Source organism: Oreochromis niloticus, linkage group LG20 (assembly GCF_001858045.2).
Source record: "Oreochromis niloticus isolate F11D_XX linkage group LG20, O_niloticus_UMD_NMBU, whole genome shotgun sequence".
In the NCBI taxonomy this organism is placed as follows: Eukaryota; Metazoa; Chordata; class Actinopteri; order Cichliformes; family Cichlidae; genus Oreochromis; species Oreochromis niloticus.
In genome coordinates this window covers 8,963,865-8,982,283 of record NC_031984.2, presented here as the reverse complement: position 1 = coordinate 8,982,283, position 18,419 = coordinate 8,963,865, and the positions used below count along the sequence as shown (strand labels likewise).

Here is an 18,419-nt window from a genome sequence, read left to right as displayed (position 1 = left end):
AGGCCTTCTCCTCCTGACCTCCGTCACCTGTCCCCCTAGCAAGTCTTTCTGTCTGTTGCACATCAACACTGATTGTGCCGTGCTGACTTGATCTGAGGAGAACAGAGGAAAGAAAGGAAGCGGGGGAGGGGATATCAAGAAGGTGGAGACTGATGGAAAATAGAGGAGAGAGGCCAAATTAAAATACAATTATGTGAAGGGGCAGGAGAAGAGGTCAGGATAAACTGTGAAGACACTGAACTCATTAAAGAAAATAGCTGGCACTCTTGTCCACTAAATAAAATGGTCTTAGATGAAGTTTTGTGCAGATATGACCTCTATATGACTTTGTCAGATCCTGTGAGACAAATATGTACTAGTAGAAGTCGGTTATGTGCCTGCTATAGAGACTTGTGTGAAACAAATCCTGATTCCCAACAGGTGCTGTGGAGAGAACAGAGCACTAAGGGTCAGTCAGCCCTCCTACTCACTGAATGTCATCTGAAATTCAGGCTGCTCGACACATACAAACAGATACTTGCACATATTTATGGAGCTGGTGTTCTCATAGGGAGAGATAATGTGGCTTTTTTTTTTTTTTTACAAAGCACAGTCAGAGCTCTGTTCAGCAAAGTAAGGTAAATAAATTTACATCTAATTAAATGGTTCTGTATGAGATTGAAATTCAGGTATTTAATTTCCACGGGCTCAATGCAAGCAGTACTCCTTCATATTACATATTTAAATATATGCAATACTACACAAGAAATACCTTTCTAAGTGATGTGTGTATGTGTGCTAACAACCTTCGTTTCAAAAATATTAATAAGGCTAAAACTAAATTCAGTCTGCTGTTCACAACTATGCAAACAATGTGAACATATTCACTTCTCTTTAACAGTAAAAGAGTGTTAAATAAAGGTTGATGTCGTGTCTCCTCTCTTTCAGATTGGTCAGGCGTTGAACTGAGGCTGAATTCTAAGGAGACCGGTCAGATGCTTATCAGCACAGAGGTCAAGTTTTACAACTGCAGTGTCCACCAACTGTGAGTATCACTCTCCGAGTCCATTCATTTTCTTTTCATTGACAAGAACAATGCCCAGACCTGCTGCCCGAAACCACCGACTCAGTGCTGTGGGATTTTAATCACTATTTGTCTTTAACGTTAGCCTGCCCCAGTCCCCTAAAAATATCCCCTGTAAAAATTAATGTAATCTGATCGCTCGCTGTTCCCCGCGGTCCACACAGGAAGATTCTGTGTTGTGTTGTTAATGAAGCATTCTTTTCAAACATGCTGAACTACAAAACACTCTGCTTTCTGCCTAACAGGCCTTCTGTGGGGATTTCATGCCCATTTTCATGCCATGTCTGTCCCTGATTGAGTGATGTTGAATTGAATCCCTGGATTGGAGATCTTAGTGTCTGCGGTGCCTTTGCAATTGCTTGCTTCATTCCAGTGTGGCAGATTCTGTTTGTGTGAGATTCAAAGGCCTCATTGACTTGGGAGTATCACTGAATAGAGAGCAGTTGAGAAAGGGTATCACAGGGGTTCAGGAATCCTACCATGTCAAATTATCCTTTGACTCTCCCCTTGACATTAAAACAAAATGTTTTAGCCATTGTCTCCTTTGCTAGATAAAAGCAGGCAGTGTTACTCTGCATCTCTCTCTTCGTGTTTTGTCTCTTTTCTCTTCATATTGCTGTTTGAGAACCTTGCCTGAGTAGCACAGAATGCAATTACCAACTCTCACATCAGCTCAGCTAATCGTTGATGACAAACACAGTGCACACAGCCACACGCGCAAAGAAATATGCATACATTTGAAAAGGGCATACACCATCCTTTCAGTAATACCAACTCCTATGTTACTTCCTCTTATTGCATATTCTGATAGTGAATCAGCCTGATTCATTCAAATTAGGCTTCTTGACAGAGATCACTCTGATTTTTGCCTCAGTGATAATATTTCACAATGAGCATATGTGCGAAAAGGAGACAACGAAAGAGAGAAGCAGTTGTGACAACCCCCCCAGCCCACCCCTTTGGAACAACTGCTCAAAAATACATAGCACAGTAAAATCCCATCACAGTCTGTTAAAAGTGAGTGCTGTGCTTGCTTTGGTTTGCTTTGGTAACACGCAGAATAGCATGTCTTATACCTCGTATTTTCCCGTCTACTTGTTTTCTTTGGCCATTCTTGTTTTGACTCATCTCACCTTCTGTTCATCTATATAGTTTGTATAGACAGTGTTGGAAAGTGCACTTACTGAAATACAAAATTGAAATTGTTTTTTGTGTATTTAAGTACATTTTAGCTATGTTTTACAACTACTTCACTACATTTCAGAAGTAAATTGTACATTTTGTGTGCTTATACTAGTTTTAAGAACCTACATATATATATATTGCGTGAAATCAAACTATACTGTATCTCAACTACAATGCAGGGATAATAATAATTGCAGGCTCGAGCCGTTTATCCTCATTGCTGCTATATTACTAGTATAACACTCCACCTCTCCATCTTTTTCTTTCTCATTGTGATTGTGGTTATAAGGGCTAAGTCTCCTATTCACACATGTCACACATATTAATATATGGTAGAGGAAAATGTATGCAGGGAGAATTTGGCCTAGCAGCTATTAGGTACTGTGCCAACCACAAGGGCACAACAACAGCAGGTGCCCACTTGGGACATGAACTCATTTCCTATGTGGCACTTCCCCCTACTTTGGCAAACTCGTTGTCCCTCCTTGACTGCACTGTTCTTTTTTTTTTCCCCCTTTCACTCAGTGTGTGTGCATGTGTGTGTTTGTGTGTTCCTGCAGGTGTCTGTCATGTGTGAACAGTGCCTTCCGGTGCCACTGGTGCAAATACCGCAACTTGTGCACCCATGACCCCTCCAGCTGTTCCTTCCAGGAGGGACGGGTCAACGCTTCTGAGGTTGGTGGAACGCACATGCACAGACACACGGACTTATAACCTAATCCATCTTTTCTTCTCTCTCTCTCTTTCACCCTTCCTTGTGCATATTTGCACGCGGTTTCTTTCTACCTGCCTCCTGCACTGCGATTCAGCTCTGTGTCAGCCTCGGGGCATGTCTTCAGAAAGACAGCCATCTAAGCTTTTCTATTTCTGAAGTGGTGCTACTCATTCAGAGCTCTTGTTCTCTGCAATAGCAATTAACAGTCTATTATCCTTGGAGTTACTGAGCTTAACATGTCTTAACAATGACACAAGATCATTTTGACCACATCAATAATGATCACTATGTCACTAGCTATGCACATTTACACTACTGGGATTTTAAGTGTTTGCCTTTATTCATTTAAACCCATTCACTTGTATTAAAAGAAACTTGTTAATAATCACTCTTCTGTACATATATGAGTAGCCCACTTGCATTGCCTCAGTTCATATGTATTTGCTGTGCTTGTCACACAGAGCTTCAGTGGTAAGATTAGATGCAGTACTCACAATTATGAATAAAGACCAGCCTTTCTCTGTGACATCAGTAACAGCTATTTTATTTTAGCAACCCTACAATCTAAAGGTATATTTGAATATCGCCTTAAGATATTGTATCTATGCTTTAATTGACTTAAGATGTAAAGATTCACAAAGCTAAAGGAGCTAAAGGCCATTAAGACTGAAGCTTCATTGTGTAAAGCCATAAAGGCAGTTTTCTCAGAGTATTTCAAATAGCAACGACCTCCATTATTACTGAATACTTTAAACCACTGACTACTGATACCATTCTCAGTTTTGACGAATTGAGCAGTTTCATAATTCCTCTCTTGAGAATGTGTATTTCAATGCGGCTCATAGCTTTCCAAGGTCACATAAATCAGTTTTAAATTCTAACTTATAATTAATTTCCACTTTAATTCCACATATTGTGTTTCCTACTTATAATCATCTTCCTTTTTCACCATTATTGCAAAGTTCTTTTGTTCTCCTTGTCTTGCTAAACATGAAAGTGGAACATTTTTCTTTTTTGTGGACCATCTCTGCTTTATCCTTCCAGGACTGTCCCCAGCTAGTGCGCTCTGAGGAAATTCTGATCCCAGCAGGTGAGGTGAAGCCTATAACCCTGAAGGCCAAGAATCTGCCACAGCCCCAGTCTGGCCAGCGGGGCTACGAGTGTGTCCTGCACATCCAGGGGGTCAGCCACCGAGTCACTGCCCTCCGCTTCAACAGCTCCAGTGTACAGTGCCAGAACAGTTCGGTATGTTGTGCGGTGCTTTTTCACTCTGAGACAATATGAGTGGAATTGATGATGTGTAATTTGATTTGTCTGTAATTCTCCATTATATAATTACGCACACATTTTAAATACCGTATACAAAAACAGATAATAGCCTGAATCCCATACCATGTGTATGCTTGTGTGTGTGTATGTTATTTAGTCAGTGGAGAAATAGTAGCCATCATCATAGATAATTATACAGGAGAAGACTGTAGCACGAGTCTGCCTTCAGAAGTCAATATACTGCTGACTTCTGTAGTATATTCCCAGAGGTACCACAGGCATACATGTTTTACTTTCCAGTCTTTCGCTCTCTCCTGCACACACACACACAAACACAAAAACACACTTGGGCAATGAAAGTCAGGCTAGAATTAAGCGCATGGGAGGCAGTTAAGCACAGCATCAATAAAGGCCAGAGGGAAGCTCAAGCTCCTGCCCAGCTGTCCCATATCTTGTGGCTTTTCACTTTGTCAGCTCCTCAGATACTGAGATGATGTAAGTATGGGGTAAAATTGGAAGGACACAGTACTGTCTCCACTAGGGTTCACGAGGATTCGAATTCCCAGACTTCCCATTGAAATCCTCCTCTCTTTTCTGCTTCTATCCCAATCTCTATCTCTTTCTCCCTCTTCATCACTCTGTGGCCTCTAGTATCTGTATGAAGGAATGAAAATCAGTGAGCTTCCTGTGGATTTCTCAGTGGTGTGGAACGGCAACTTTATTATTGACAACCCAGAAAATATTAAAGGTAAGAACAAAAGATGCTGATGTCAATATCTCCTGGAAAATAGGATGGACACTGTCATTTTTGGGATCTTTTTGTTGGTGCAAATATTGCATTTTTTTATGAGAGGTCACAAAAGCATTTGTATGTATTCATGTCAAATCATTTGTAGAGTATTTAAGAATTTTGAACAATATTTTACTCATAGTAGACTATCTATCAATTTTCCTTTCAACAATAACAACAATACTTATTGGTATGTTCACTGTATTGCCCATGTCATCCCACAGTGCACTTGTACAAGTGTGCAGCCCAGCGGGACAGCTGCGGCATGTGTCTAAAGGCAGAGAGGAAATTCCAGTGTGGCTGGTGCAGTGGTGAGGGAAGGTGTACACTGAGGCACCACTGCCCCCCCATCAACCCTTACACGACCCGCTGGCTGAACCTGTCCAGCAAGAATGTGAAGTGTACCAACCCACGCATCACTGAGGTCAGTACCTATAATCCCTCGTCTGTCCTTCCTACCTGCCCGCGCAGATCCAGCGGTCGATCGATATGTAATTATCAGCTTCCGTTGCAAGGTGTGTCTTGCATCTTGTCACAGTTCTTTCACAGAGGGTCATGAGGCGCTCAGCTGAGACTGTAGAAGTATACTTAATATTCAAAGTTAACAGCTCAGACAGCTTAAAACGGCTTAATAAGACATTGTCATCTGTGCCAGTGGCAATGCAGTTACAAAGTGAAAAACCTGTTCTGTATTCTCCAAAGCACATCATGATCACTAAATTGCAGCAGAATAAGAATACACTTGATTCTGGCATGCTGTTTTTTAACATTTAAGTTGAAGTGGTAATAGCGGGATTCTTGAGAGATGCATAGGACCTCTGATAAATGTAAATTTTTATCTTGTACAAGATAGAACGAGGTGTTGCATGAGAAGCAGCTGTTCTACTCTACTTTGGTTTTGTTTGGACTCAGAAAGAATGAGAATAAACCTTCAATAGGCTCCCCACTGTGCTTGGCCCACCTAATGCCTGCACATCCTTAAATGTTTGTTGCCTTTCTGTCTGCCTTTTATCTTGCTTTTTCTTTTTCTATCCTTATTTGCTTAAAAGCAAAAATTATATGTATGGCCGTTTATGTACCTGTGCGGCTGTATGTGTTATACTCGCAGGTGCTTATTCTTATGAGAGTTCTTTTCATCTTCAGGACTTATCCAAGGGCAAGGACACAAATACATGCACATGCACACACAGACACACATGCACACACAGAAATAGAGCTTGAGATTTGTAGTTTTAAAGGGCTGTCTTTTTGACATCTGCTTTCTCTTTGTGCAGTAGGCACAGATGCCTGCTCATAGATTTTAATGTCTTTTGTCCTCACACAAGGTTATTCCAGCCCTTTGAAAGTTTCCTTGGCACCAATATTGCTAAAAAGGGAGCTTCACAAGCGAGTAATCGTAGTTCTTTTTATTATCTTTGTATCCATAAGCAAGTGAATGAGCAGTGCTCTTTTTTGTTTTTTCTCTCATGCTGAGTTTTTGCAGACATGACTAGCACCCAATAGCTGGATGCCCTCCACATCAGCAAGATCGGGATCATGACCTGGAAGTGCTTATTTGTTTTCCACAAGCAGACCTTTGCTTACTCAAAGCACCCACTGTCGGTCTGCTGTCACCGAGGAGTCAGGCCAGGAGGGACAGTCTATTTAATTAGCTTGGTAACACACCAGTGCATTGTGGTTAACCTACCAGACCTATCTGCCTCCACATTTATTCATTTAGCTTCTTTTTCCTCCACTACATACCCACATGTAACTCTAGCCAATTAAAAACTGAAGCTAACAACTTGGGTAATTGATTTGCTATACTACACACAAATAATCACGAAAAATAGGCAAGCTGATGAAGTCCGTCCGATCTTCTTTTTTCTTTTCCCTGCTGTCTTATACCTCATCGTTTTTTGTTCTTGTGTCTCTGTGTTTAATGGTTTCTGACTCTTTTTGCCAAATTACATCCATTATGATGAGTTTGAGACTTTGACACATGCTCATAGTCATCCAATGGGACTTGCAATAGTGAAGAGCACAAAAGAAGCAATAAATAAAACATGTAATCAAAAGTAAGCTTAAACATTGAGAACCTTGCATTACTGTATCTATACTGCATCCATCAGTTGTCCAATGTTTAAGCAATGATGTCAAAAGCAAATCTGAAAACTACAGAATATAACAAACCGGTTTTGAAATGACATGGCAAGCCAAAGGGAAAAGCCCACAGGGAAAGTGACTGGCATAATTATTATTTTTATATTATTCTTCAAATAGCACTTCAATCAAAAACCAGTGATTGACAATATATTACAGAAGCAGAGCTACACGGTCAGTCTTTCCTTTTAAGTGGAAAAAAAATAAAAAAAATAAACTTGTGAATGTATGAATGGTTTGAGTGAGGTGAAACGATTCAAGTAAGACAACAAAAGATGGAGGGGGAGATGTAAAGTCATGAAAGGTGGGAAGAACAAAGGAGCCGGGGAGTAGGGGGGAAGTTTGGGCGTGGGGGGCTCCTGAGGCCAATCTAAAATCAGATCTGTTTATGGCTGTAGGTGGCAAAATCAACTCTGCGTGAGCATGTACTTCAGACCGACACACCTATTTTCTACTCATCATCGGTAGTGAAGCCGGCGCTCATCATTTGTGCTTCGTCCTAGCACCCCCCGCCCCCACCCCCCTCCTGTCTCTCAGTGATTACAGTTTCTTTAAGAAGCCGACATCCCCCTGTTGGGCTGAATTTATTAATAAATTTGGTTTTGATTGTATGCACCAAAGCCCCCATCAAGAGCTGATTTGTATACATACTAACACATTAGTAGATGTGCCTTCCACAAGATAGGCCTTTTGAATAATTAATGTTTCTATTAAGTGCCATGGTGCCTCCCACCACGGGCCATTAATATTGAAGAGATGTAAGCCCCTGCTAACAGCAGAGGGAACAACATCAAATGAAGCTGGGAGTTAGATGGGCATATGAAAGGCGTTTCCTCAATACGCTTTGGCCGTGGCTTCTGTATGAGTTAACAGTATAGCAAAGAAGCTCCCCTGCCTCTAGTGACAGTAAATATAAACATCTAGCTATAGCCTTAGGAAAGAAAAAAATATATAGGATTCCTTTTTTCTCTCTCTTCCTCAAACATGCAAGTGAATGCATGCTTTTTGTTGATATTTTGAACTCCACAGGGATAGTAGGCCTGTCAGCTGTTATCAGACTACAACTGAACTCCGCTTACTGCTGTAACCCCGAGAGTGCTTCAGTACTGTATGGATGCTGACCTTTATTAAATCTGCTAGATGAAGAATAAAATATTTCTCAGCACCCCACAGATTCACATGCAAACCAGATGATAGGTTACAATTCCCCGTTCAAACGCACAGGTCATTTTTTTTCATATTGTCTTTTTTTGTTTTGTACTTGTTTACAGTTCATTTTCATTGTAACCAATATGTCTTAGCCTATTACAAGACATTCAAGACTCTATAAAGTATTTAGGATGCAGTTTGTTCTGGAACAAGCGATCAGTGGGGTTTTATCAAGCCCATTAAATGCTACTCACAATTAAATGTGACATGCTAGAATTAGTCTGAGCTAAGAATTAGTCTGAGTGGCAAGACAAAGAGATTATCTGCAAGCTTCTAAATGATATCAAAGGTTGTTTAATTTCAAAAGCCAAACATAGAGCTTTGGGAATATCGGAAATCTCCCACTGTGGTGTTTTTAAGGGCATAAAAAGATCTTATCCTATATATCTAAGCTTTATTGAAAGTAGATAATAATGAACTTACAGTAGATTTTTTCATATTATAGATTTTAATAGTAAATGAGGTGATTAAATATTATTATTGCTGAATTCCACTGGGCTCGGTCAGCTGCCGTAGTTACAGTGACATGCTTGGCTTGCATAGCCTGAAGGCAGCTCGGTTGGTGTATTGCACTCTGCTCCATGTATTGAGTTTAGCATTGGCTGCATCAGCACATCTTTCCCCGCCATTACTTCAGCTGAATATGTCAGCACCACACTGACAGACAGCCCCAGGTTATTCACATTGAAGCCCATTTCTCTGTCACCATAATTTTTGTTACTTCTCAGAATAACCAGAATTATCAAAAATCGTCAGCATTTTTTTGTTGGAAATTTATTTCTTGTACATCAGAATGTCTTTTTTTGTAATTAAGCCATCCCTTTTTTATCTTTAATCGTTCTAGTGTTATTTTCATTTATTCTTTTGTGGGGAAATCATGGTCTCTTAGCCAGAGAGAGATACATTATGCCAGGGAGACTGCATGAGTAGGAGCAGGGAGAGTGGCTTGCAAGCTGACTGCCTGTTTGCTGGGAATTACCCTCTATTGACAGTGTGACAATGCCAGGCGGGCAGCAGCACTGCTGCTAAAAGGATTACATAGGGAGCATGGCATGGCAGCACTGGGTGGGAAAAGGGGAGCTGGGGCAGAAGGGCGTGTGTGTGCATGACCAGCGACGCTTCCTTTTCCCCTTCTGAAATACAGTTTGGTAAAACAAAACAAGCAAACTAGAGGAAGAGGAAGATGTGTCACATAGCCTGGGGAGATAAGATGATGGATGGGAAGAAAACAAAGAAAGAGTGATGCAAACAAGATAATTTTGCAGTGAAATATAAACACAAACCTATGCTACCAGATGATACTATATAACGCGGACTAGTGTCATTTGTCTATAAAGACCATTAGAACTGATCTGATTGGCAATCAAATCACAGTCTTGTATCCAAAAAAAGATTCTTTATAGATCTGGTTCCTTTGTATGCGTTAGAAATGCAGACACAAAGACAAAGAGCAGAAGTTCTCTTATGCATCACAGCCTGGTGCATCTTTGAAGTGATAGTTTTTTCCATGATCCAGATGAATCAACAAAACCCATTTCACTGAGTTCTGCCAGTGCGGAACTCAGTGAAATGGGTTTTCTGCGTGAATTGGACTGTCTTCATGTCCTTGGTCCACTATGGGAAGGGTTCCATTTCAGCCTCTAAGTAGTAGAAGGAGGAGGACTCCCAAGCTTTTAGCATGCCCGTCTGTGATACAGCACTGCTGTCCTGTCACCGTCCCTGCCTCACCTGTCACCCGTCTTGTCTGATGGGACTGAAACGGCGTCCACTTTTCCCCCGCTGCTTTTTACCCCATTTTCACTCTTCTTTCTTCCGTTCTCTTCCTCTTCGGGCTTTTCCTTTCCTTTTTTTCCCTCCCTTGTTTTCTCACAGGCCCTCACATTGCTTATGTAACCATCACTAAGTCTACTCGAATAGCTGCTGCCATCGCCTGACATGGATATATTTAGCCATTATGTTCCCCCCTTCTATACCCTGCATGCCCAAGCAGTGCTAAAAGATTCATGTATTCAGGCCCCTCAGGCGTTGCAGTGACACACTTACTTTACATCCAGAGCAATTAATGTCCACTGAATCTAGATTACAATGCCAGCATCCCACAGGGAAGCCGCAATGCCCTAGTGGGTGTTGGGGGTGGGGAGTGAGGGTGTACAGCAAGTCTTAAAGGGTTGCCATCACGTTGGGGGTTTGCAGTTCAGTGAGCGGGTACAACTGACTCTTGTTTTTTCCCTTCTGCTTGCATGGTCAGTAATAGCATATTGATTGTTTACATAGCAGCCCCACACAGCAAAGTGACAGTCTATCCTCCCTGCTGCCCTCCTCTCTCTTGGTCTTTTGTATTCCTTTGGTGACTGCGCAGTATTGCCTACTCTCTCGGTCTTTTTTTAACCTTTTTTCCATTTCACTCTGTGTTCTCGATTTTGTTTTTACTCCTCCTTATCTTGTCCTCTCGTGTTTAAATGGCTGTATGATGGCCAGGTTGGTGCCTCAACAGGACTCTGCAGCACAGAAGGCACTGTGCCACCCTGTGCCAAGGTCATGCTGGGCAGCCATATTGCATTTTATGAGTAGGTGGTCTTCACTAATCATTAGTATCCCCCCTTGTTAGATTTAACATCCATGTTAAGCAGGGTAGATTCTGAGCAGGTGGCTTTGCTGAGTGTTAAAAACCGTTTCTTCTTTATCCCAAGGTTCCTTTTTTTAGATTTGCTTTTGCAGGAGAAAGAAATTGTAAAAGAAAAAAAATAATGTATTCACTGGTGATTATGTAGTGTGTGGATGGGTATAATGCCATATTTTAACAAGAAGAGCTGCAAAACAAGTGTCATTAGGTGGTGTTGTGATTAGAAGTTGCTCTTGGCACAGTGACTCATGGCATGTTCTGACATTTTGCGGATGCAGGACTGGGGAGTACACTTAATTGCTTTTACAGCCACCTGGACCAAAAGATCATATTTACCCTTGAGCACATACAGAAACCTGTACACATTTATGTGTTTCTATAAACCCGCCACATCCCTGAAGACAAAAACATCATTTGATGTCTAGTTTCTCTCCAACGTTATAGGTGACACCAGTGGCTGGACCCCCAGAGGGAGGCACCCGGGTGACCATCCATGGCACAAACCTTGGTCTGGCTTTCTCAGATATGGTCGGCAATGTAGAGGTGGCAGGAGTGAGGTGTACCCCCGTAGAGGATGGCTACATCATTGCTGAACAGTAAGTGATACAAACAGGAATGATAATTTCAAAACTATTGCTAATACTTATTATTGATGGATAACTACACAGCATTTAATTACAGACAAACACAATTATTCCTTCAAGTTAACTGAAAACATGACGTTTCTTTCAACCTACACTCCCAGTTTATAAGCAGATCTCATTTGCAGAAAGTGTATATGTGCAGTATGTCATTTTCATTTTTCAGTAATAGCAGTTATTTATAGGAATTGCTGCACATGATGTGGCCATATGCCCTCTCACTTGCTAACAGTAGCAAAATATTCTAAATGAACTATATTTGCTGTTCCTGTAAGTGTCTAAAAATAGCAAAAAAAAATGTCTGTATAATTTTGTAAGAATGACCGAAGTTTTAAGTAATTATTCAGTAACTTAAAAAAACTATTTATATGATAATATATTTCATGTTCTTTTATTTAATTAATATTGAACAATGCATAGGGATGCATTAAATCCGTTATTAACTCTCATAATAGCATGCATCTAGCCTTGGGTTTTGATACATTATTTATGTGCTGTAACAGCTAATAAGCTCTAAACTATATATGTGTGTTGCACAATCTCCCGCTTTAATGAAGACTGGAGCAGGTCCAAACAGTCTGGTCTTGACATTGCTGTTTTCCCCCCCTGCAGCACAGTAGCCCAGTTCTCTCTGTGTAGCTCATCTAGTCAGCAACAATCCCATAACAGCTGTGTGTGTTTACTTGTGTTTACCTCCTTAATTGTCCCATGCTGTGTGTACATCATGGTAAAGTCTGTCCCGTTCACCCTGAACTAATGAAACGTGGCCCATGCTTCCCAACTTGCCCACCATCCCCTTGGCTAGACACACAAACGTGTGTAGACTTAAAGACCCAGTGCCTCATGGTTGTTTAATCTCAGGTTGTGTGAGCCCTCCCAAGATAGATGTATGTATAGATAGTGTGTTAGTTTACCCTAAAAATATATATTTACATATTTAGACTAGGGTTAGGTTGAGTTGCCTTTGGGAATTGAGCTTCATTGTTGAGGGAAAGGCAATACTTCATTATAAAAAAAAAAAAACTATTCTATTATGATTTTTAAGCATTTTATGCAGAAGGAACAAAAATAAACATTATGGAGCAATTACAGGTTGGATAATTGTACCACGGAAAATCGATAGGATATGAGGAATAGTCTATTAAAATAGTACGACATTGCTATTGTAACCTTTTATTATTGGACCCTTCAGCCACCACAGCTCCCTAGAAATTTTATTATAATACTTATAGTTTTCTTTAGGAGAGACAGGTACTCAGAAATAATTGGCTTTTCTTTCAGTTAAAGTGAAATTCTCTCTCTGCTGACTTTAAGTCAGTAAGAAAATGGTGTTAAGAATAAAATGTATAGCAATTCACTAAAAAAGATGACAGGCATAAACCCACATGTGAATGAACCCACACACCAACACCCATGCACGCATACAGCCTATCACTGTCATGGTTCTCAGAGGAGCCTTTAACCCTAATTTTTTCTTTGACCTACTTGTGCCCTCAGAAAGAGAACAGCTAAGCGTGATGCCATTGCTATAAGTCGCATAGTTTCACTTCTGCATGGTGTTACAAATGCATATCTCGCAGTCACATGTGCACAGTTGCTACTACTGTTTACTGTGATACGGTAATAAAGTAGTAAAGCTATAACAGCTCACATGGCATAGAGTATTTCTGTGGTTCCTTGCCCTGCATTGAGCAGCTGTAATTAAAATCCACTTGGCTGTAGGAGACACTTTGTGTGCAGCACACTGATCTGACAGCACTTTAATGCGATTGGGGACAAGCTGGGGAATTCATTTATATGGCGGGTAAAGAAAAAAAATTGACTGTGCAAAATTAAAAAACTAACCTATAACCTTTTAAGTCCAACTTTGAAGGAGATGAAGTCATCCAGATGATATACTGAGCTGGACTTTTATTCAGCACCTTTGGATTGTATTTTGCCTCTAGGTTCATTATGCGCATGTCCTTAGCTGACTGTTGGTGTTTGTTTTGAGTCTTAATTCAGTCATCAGGCACCCTATGATGGACTGCACTGTACAAAAAAACATACATATTTATGTGTCTTTTATGTTACTACTTCAGAGGTGTGTGTGAAAGCCACTCCTGCTTTGAAGAAAAAGTCTGAACTTTTGTTTGTTTCTTTTTTCCAGCTGTCAAAAAGTACTTTTTTTAAGGGCTGAGACTATTCTGCAGCATTTTTTTTTTGTAGATTCCAAACTGAATCCTTATTTGTATGAATGAATTTTAAAACTAACCTGCAAGTTTTTTTTTGTTTTTTTTTTTAGGAGACTTAATTGCAAAGATCCACAGAGAAAATGAATGAGAAATTTCAAAAACTTACTATCATAAATCTGCAACTTTGCGAATAGCCAGTACAGTTTTGCTTTCAGGTAGGAAGCAAGTGAGTCTCTGTTTCTGTGAGGTGCAGTAAGAGGATAATATTAGGTTTGTCAGCAAGTAAATCCTCCTTTAGCTACACTTGTCCACATAGCTCATCCAACAAAGCTCTCAAAGTCATTTGTTGTAATTCAGATGATCAGTGCTGGAGAAACAATACATCTGCTCTGCTTCATCAGCTCCACTCCTACCTGCCCCTGCCATCTGCTTCCCCACATATTCCATCTCTCTTTCCACGCTGTGATTGCTTCTTGTACTTTATTACTCCCTGGCACCAGCGATCAATAGATGCTCTCATTTTATTATGTCATTCGATCTAGTCACCTGCAGTGCTGGGAGATACCTGATCACATGATATGATGGAACGGTATTGATCTTGCTGCATGATTTACATTAGTCTTGCTGTACTGGCACAGCACCACGACTGTCGGGGGGCCTAGCTGTTAGTGGGAAATTTACTACATTCAGGTGCAGCGCGTTGGAGTGCCAAAAGAGGAGGAGCCATGGTCTCATTTAAAGATTGTCATCGATGTCTGGCTGTGTCACGTAATGAAATGAATTAAACTACAAAAAAAGATTGTAATTAGAGCAGAAGATATATCAATATCAAGCAGCGAAGTGCTTTGATTATTCTTTTCTACAACTTTGCTTAAGCATTAAATCATGAGGACAATTTTTAAGTTTGATGTTACTATTTTTTAAAAATTGAATCCCCGCTCCAAGTATGGGAGTATACTTCCGTTCCTGAAGTCATTTTAACTGGAAACTAACTTTAACTGTCTTTTGCAGGATCGTATGTGAGATGGATATGGCCCATGCAGACAGTATGCCGGGTCCAGTACAGCTCTGTGTCGGAGAGTGCAAACCAGAGCTCCGGGCTCGTTCCTCACAACTCTACTCCTTTGTGGTATGAGTGTAATTAAACTCCATTTGTATTGTATTCTGAAATAACACTTGTGATCTAGTCAGTATATGGCTAAAAAATAATCTATGTACAACTAACTAAATATATAGGCTACTTTAGCTTTTTTTTTAATTTATTTATTAAGTTGATATATTCTAACGAATGATTTTTATGGGCTAGAGGGAAACATTGATGTTGGAATTGCTATGCTTAACAGCAATGTAATTAGGCAGCCCAATGCATGCTTGTTATTTTAGGAATGGCATTCTTCAGTTGATATGACAGGGCTTTCAAGGGGTCCACAAGAAATATCTCTTCATTTGTTTACTTGTAGATATTTGCTTTATTAGTGAAAATACCATGAAGTTAATATTGTCTCATATACTAATGCAGTTTCAATATATTTTTTTATTTTAAAATGCATTAACTATTAGTTCAACTACTAGAAGTAGCTGATTTTTCAATGTCTGTTCTGAGTAACTGAGAGCCATATGAAGATTTTAGATCAATTTAAACAGATGAATTATTAAAAAAAAATCACACCCTGAACAATTGTTAGCTAACAGTAATATTAGAGAAATAAAATGGCCACATGGTTGTTAGCAAAACTGGCTATTCCCAGCTTTTATGTACAGTCTGTGTGTACTTGCCATCCTCACACACACACATTTCCTTTTCTCAGATATCTGCTGTCTACCTGACCTGCACCTAACAGTTAATCTGCTTTCTCATTAGCACTCTCTCACACCTTCACAATTAGCACTCTTTTAACTATTAACAGCAGTCAGTAATTACTGCTGTTGTTTTCCGAGTACCTGCACTATCCTGCATGCTGGATGTCACACGTCGCTGTCAGTTTTGAGTTTTGTCAGCATGATGCTCTTGGCTCTGTAACACACGCTTGGCCACTTTTTCTCACCAGTGATACGGCTGCTACTCTGGGAAGCAGCGGAATTCCTCTGAGATTACTTCACAGAGCTTAGAATTGGCAACGCTTACAATTCCCTTCTATTGCATTGCGCCTAAAAAAGACTGCATCATCACAGGAGCGTTCTTCAGACAAGACATATTCCCTACGTGACCTTGTAGACAAAGGGACATTGTAAATGACAGTGTGCATTTAGTCGCTTTTAAAATGGTTGTTTTATGTTTGTTCAGATACAGGTGTGTGCACACGGATGCTTTTATGTGTGTGCGCGTGTCCCTGTGTATGGCTGCTGTCTACTTGAATATTACTCCATCTGTCTGTGACAGCATCCTGGCTGCATGCCGCTGAAAGCATTCGTTATTTTCAGATTGTCTTTAAAAAAGCTTCACTCAGATACAACCCAGCAATGCAGGGCACGCAGTAGTGGAATCTCTAAGAGGACTAAGACTTTATTGTACTGCAGTTCACTGTAATCACCCTGACAATGTGAATAACTGTAATTTGCTGGAAATTAGTGATAACACTGAGTGTTACAACAGAGATGCTCCCCTGCTTACTGTAAAACATATCCATCTTTTAATCCGTCTGCTGCTCTTGTGTCATTTCTTCCTGTTCCTTTCCCTCATTTTAAATGACTCTGACAGTCTTTCTGCATCTGTGGTTGTTTGTTTTGGTTTTTAGACTCCAACTGTCACAGGCCTGTCCCCTAGAAGAGGTCCAGAGTCTGGGGGCACTAAAGTAACTATAATGGGAGAAAACCTCGGTGCCGGCAGCAGTGTCAACGTCAAGTTTGGAAACCAGACATGCGAGTTCTTTGGGTGAGATCTTAATCTTCAACATAATTGTCCTGCATATGTGCTGCTGCAGAGTCTGCAGTATGAGGAAATTTGAAATGCACATCATGGTGGAAACACTAAATGTTTATGTTGATACTGTGGAATTAAACTAATCCAGTCACTATAAATGCCATGAATTTTCATACATAGCACAAATAGCAGTTTCTCAAAGTATAAAAATGGCTTGAATTAGTTTAGCTAAGTTTTTGCCCTCCAGCATAACTGTCAGAAAATGTTGGATATATGGCATGCTATTAGCAAATTTTAAAAATAAATAAATAAATAAAACAGCTTGTGTTGTCAAGATAGTGATTTATTCACATTAAATAAGCAGCATTTTTATGTCTTTATTCTTCTGTTTTGGGATTTGTTTCCTTTGATATTATACTGCGAATACCCCCCCAAGGGGAACATCTTTATACCTTTGTTGAAAATTGTGTAAATTCTAATAAGGTTTTGATGACCTACTGCATCAAACCTTGTAATAATATCTTCTTTTTTTTAATCTACCCCCATCCTTCTCATTCTCTTCATTCTCCCATTCCTAATTAGTTTATCTCTTCTCCCCCATCCCTCAAAATTTTTAATTCTCAGTCTCACAAGTTGCTTCCATTTCTCTACACCCATCCCTCCTGCCGTCTTTTAGTAACTCATACATGCCCTCTTTCTGATTTCCACTCCTGGAGGCACCTATTTTAAGCCCTGCCACAGTATTCTGACTGTAATGTTGTAAGGTTCAGGAGTCAAGTAAACTTTAATGAGATATGGGGCTAATTACAGCTTCTCCACTGTATTCCTGTCATGGGAGAAAGAGGAGGATGATGGGCTGTTCTACTACAAGCACTCCTCTACTAATGAATTTGGACAAATTCTGAGGGTTTGCGTGTAGATCACAAAGTCTTGTACAGGGAGGAGAAAGTGTGTTGTGGAAGGATGTATGAGAGCTGAAAGTACTGACTGCATGTTAATGTGCACTGAGTACACCTGTTTGTCATGTTTTGAGTGGGATAATTAAAGAACAGGTCTCACAGAAAAAATAGTATGTTTTGTTGCTCATATAAGTCGAGTTTGTATCTTCTCATATTCATTAGTTTTGGTACAGATTTAAATCGCTGTTTTAATAGTGGTATTCTTTTTTTTGTAGAAGGACAAAGACCGAGATAGTGTGCTACTCTGCCCCTTCTCTGTCTGGAGTCGGCCCAGTTCAGATCAGCGTCAGTGTGGATCGTGCCCAAATCAGGGAGAGCCTCACCTTTGAGTACACAGAGGACCCTACTGTACAGCGCATTGAACCAGACTGGAGCATTGCAAGGTATGCACACTCCTCAGATTGTATGTATGAGAGTTTTATTCATGTCCTCAGCTACCAGCCTTGAGCTTTTGACACGTAGACAAGAATTTCCCCATCCAAAGCTTTAGAGCCAATCAGTCCAAGCCAGCAACAATAAACAGACGAGTCAATATTGCACTTTCAATTACTGTTGGGTTCTTCTCCAATTAGTCTGGAATTGATAGAAGAACCGAAGCTCACTGATTGGAGAGGATGGGCACTTTTGAGACTGAGATTCTTCTATTGAATGCAGTGTCGATCCATGTGTTGAACGTCTTTGGCAGATAGATACACAGACATAGAAGACTACTAATTAAAAGGAGGAGAGGGATGAAGATGAAACAATGGCATAACAGAACAATGTGCTATCAGAGGTGTGAGTCCACAA

General features: G+C 40.3%; 1 protein-coding gene across 2 annotated transcripts in view; it reads left to right on the top strand.

Annotated features, from left to right (window-relative positions):
• Positions 1-18,419, top strand: part of plxna2 (plexin A2) — a 163,846-nt gene that overhangs the window by 107,690 nt on the left and 37,737 nt on the right. For both annotated transcript variants that reach the window (XM_019350081.2, XM_005448437.4), the window contains exons 8-16: positions 928-1,024; positions 2,809-2,923; positions 4,008-4,208; positions 4,884-4,980; positions 5,247-5,446; positions 11,441-11,592; positions 14,823-14,940; positions 16,547-16,683; positions 17,846-18,013. In XM_019350081.2, coding sequence (XP_019205626.1) covers positions 928-1,024; positions 2,809-2,923; positions 4,008-4,208; positions 4,884-4,980; positions 5,247-5,446; positions 11,441-11,592; positions 14,823-14,940; positions 16,547-16,683; positions 17,846-18,013 — 1,285 coding nt within the window. The remainder of the gene's footprint in view (positions 1-927; positions 1,025-2,808; positions 2,924-4,007; positions 4,209-4,883; positions 4,981-5,246; positions 5,447-11,440; positions 11,593-14,822; positions 14,941-16,546; positions 16,684-17,845; positions 18,014-18,419) is intronic.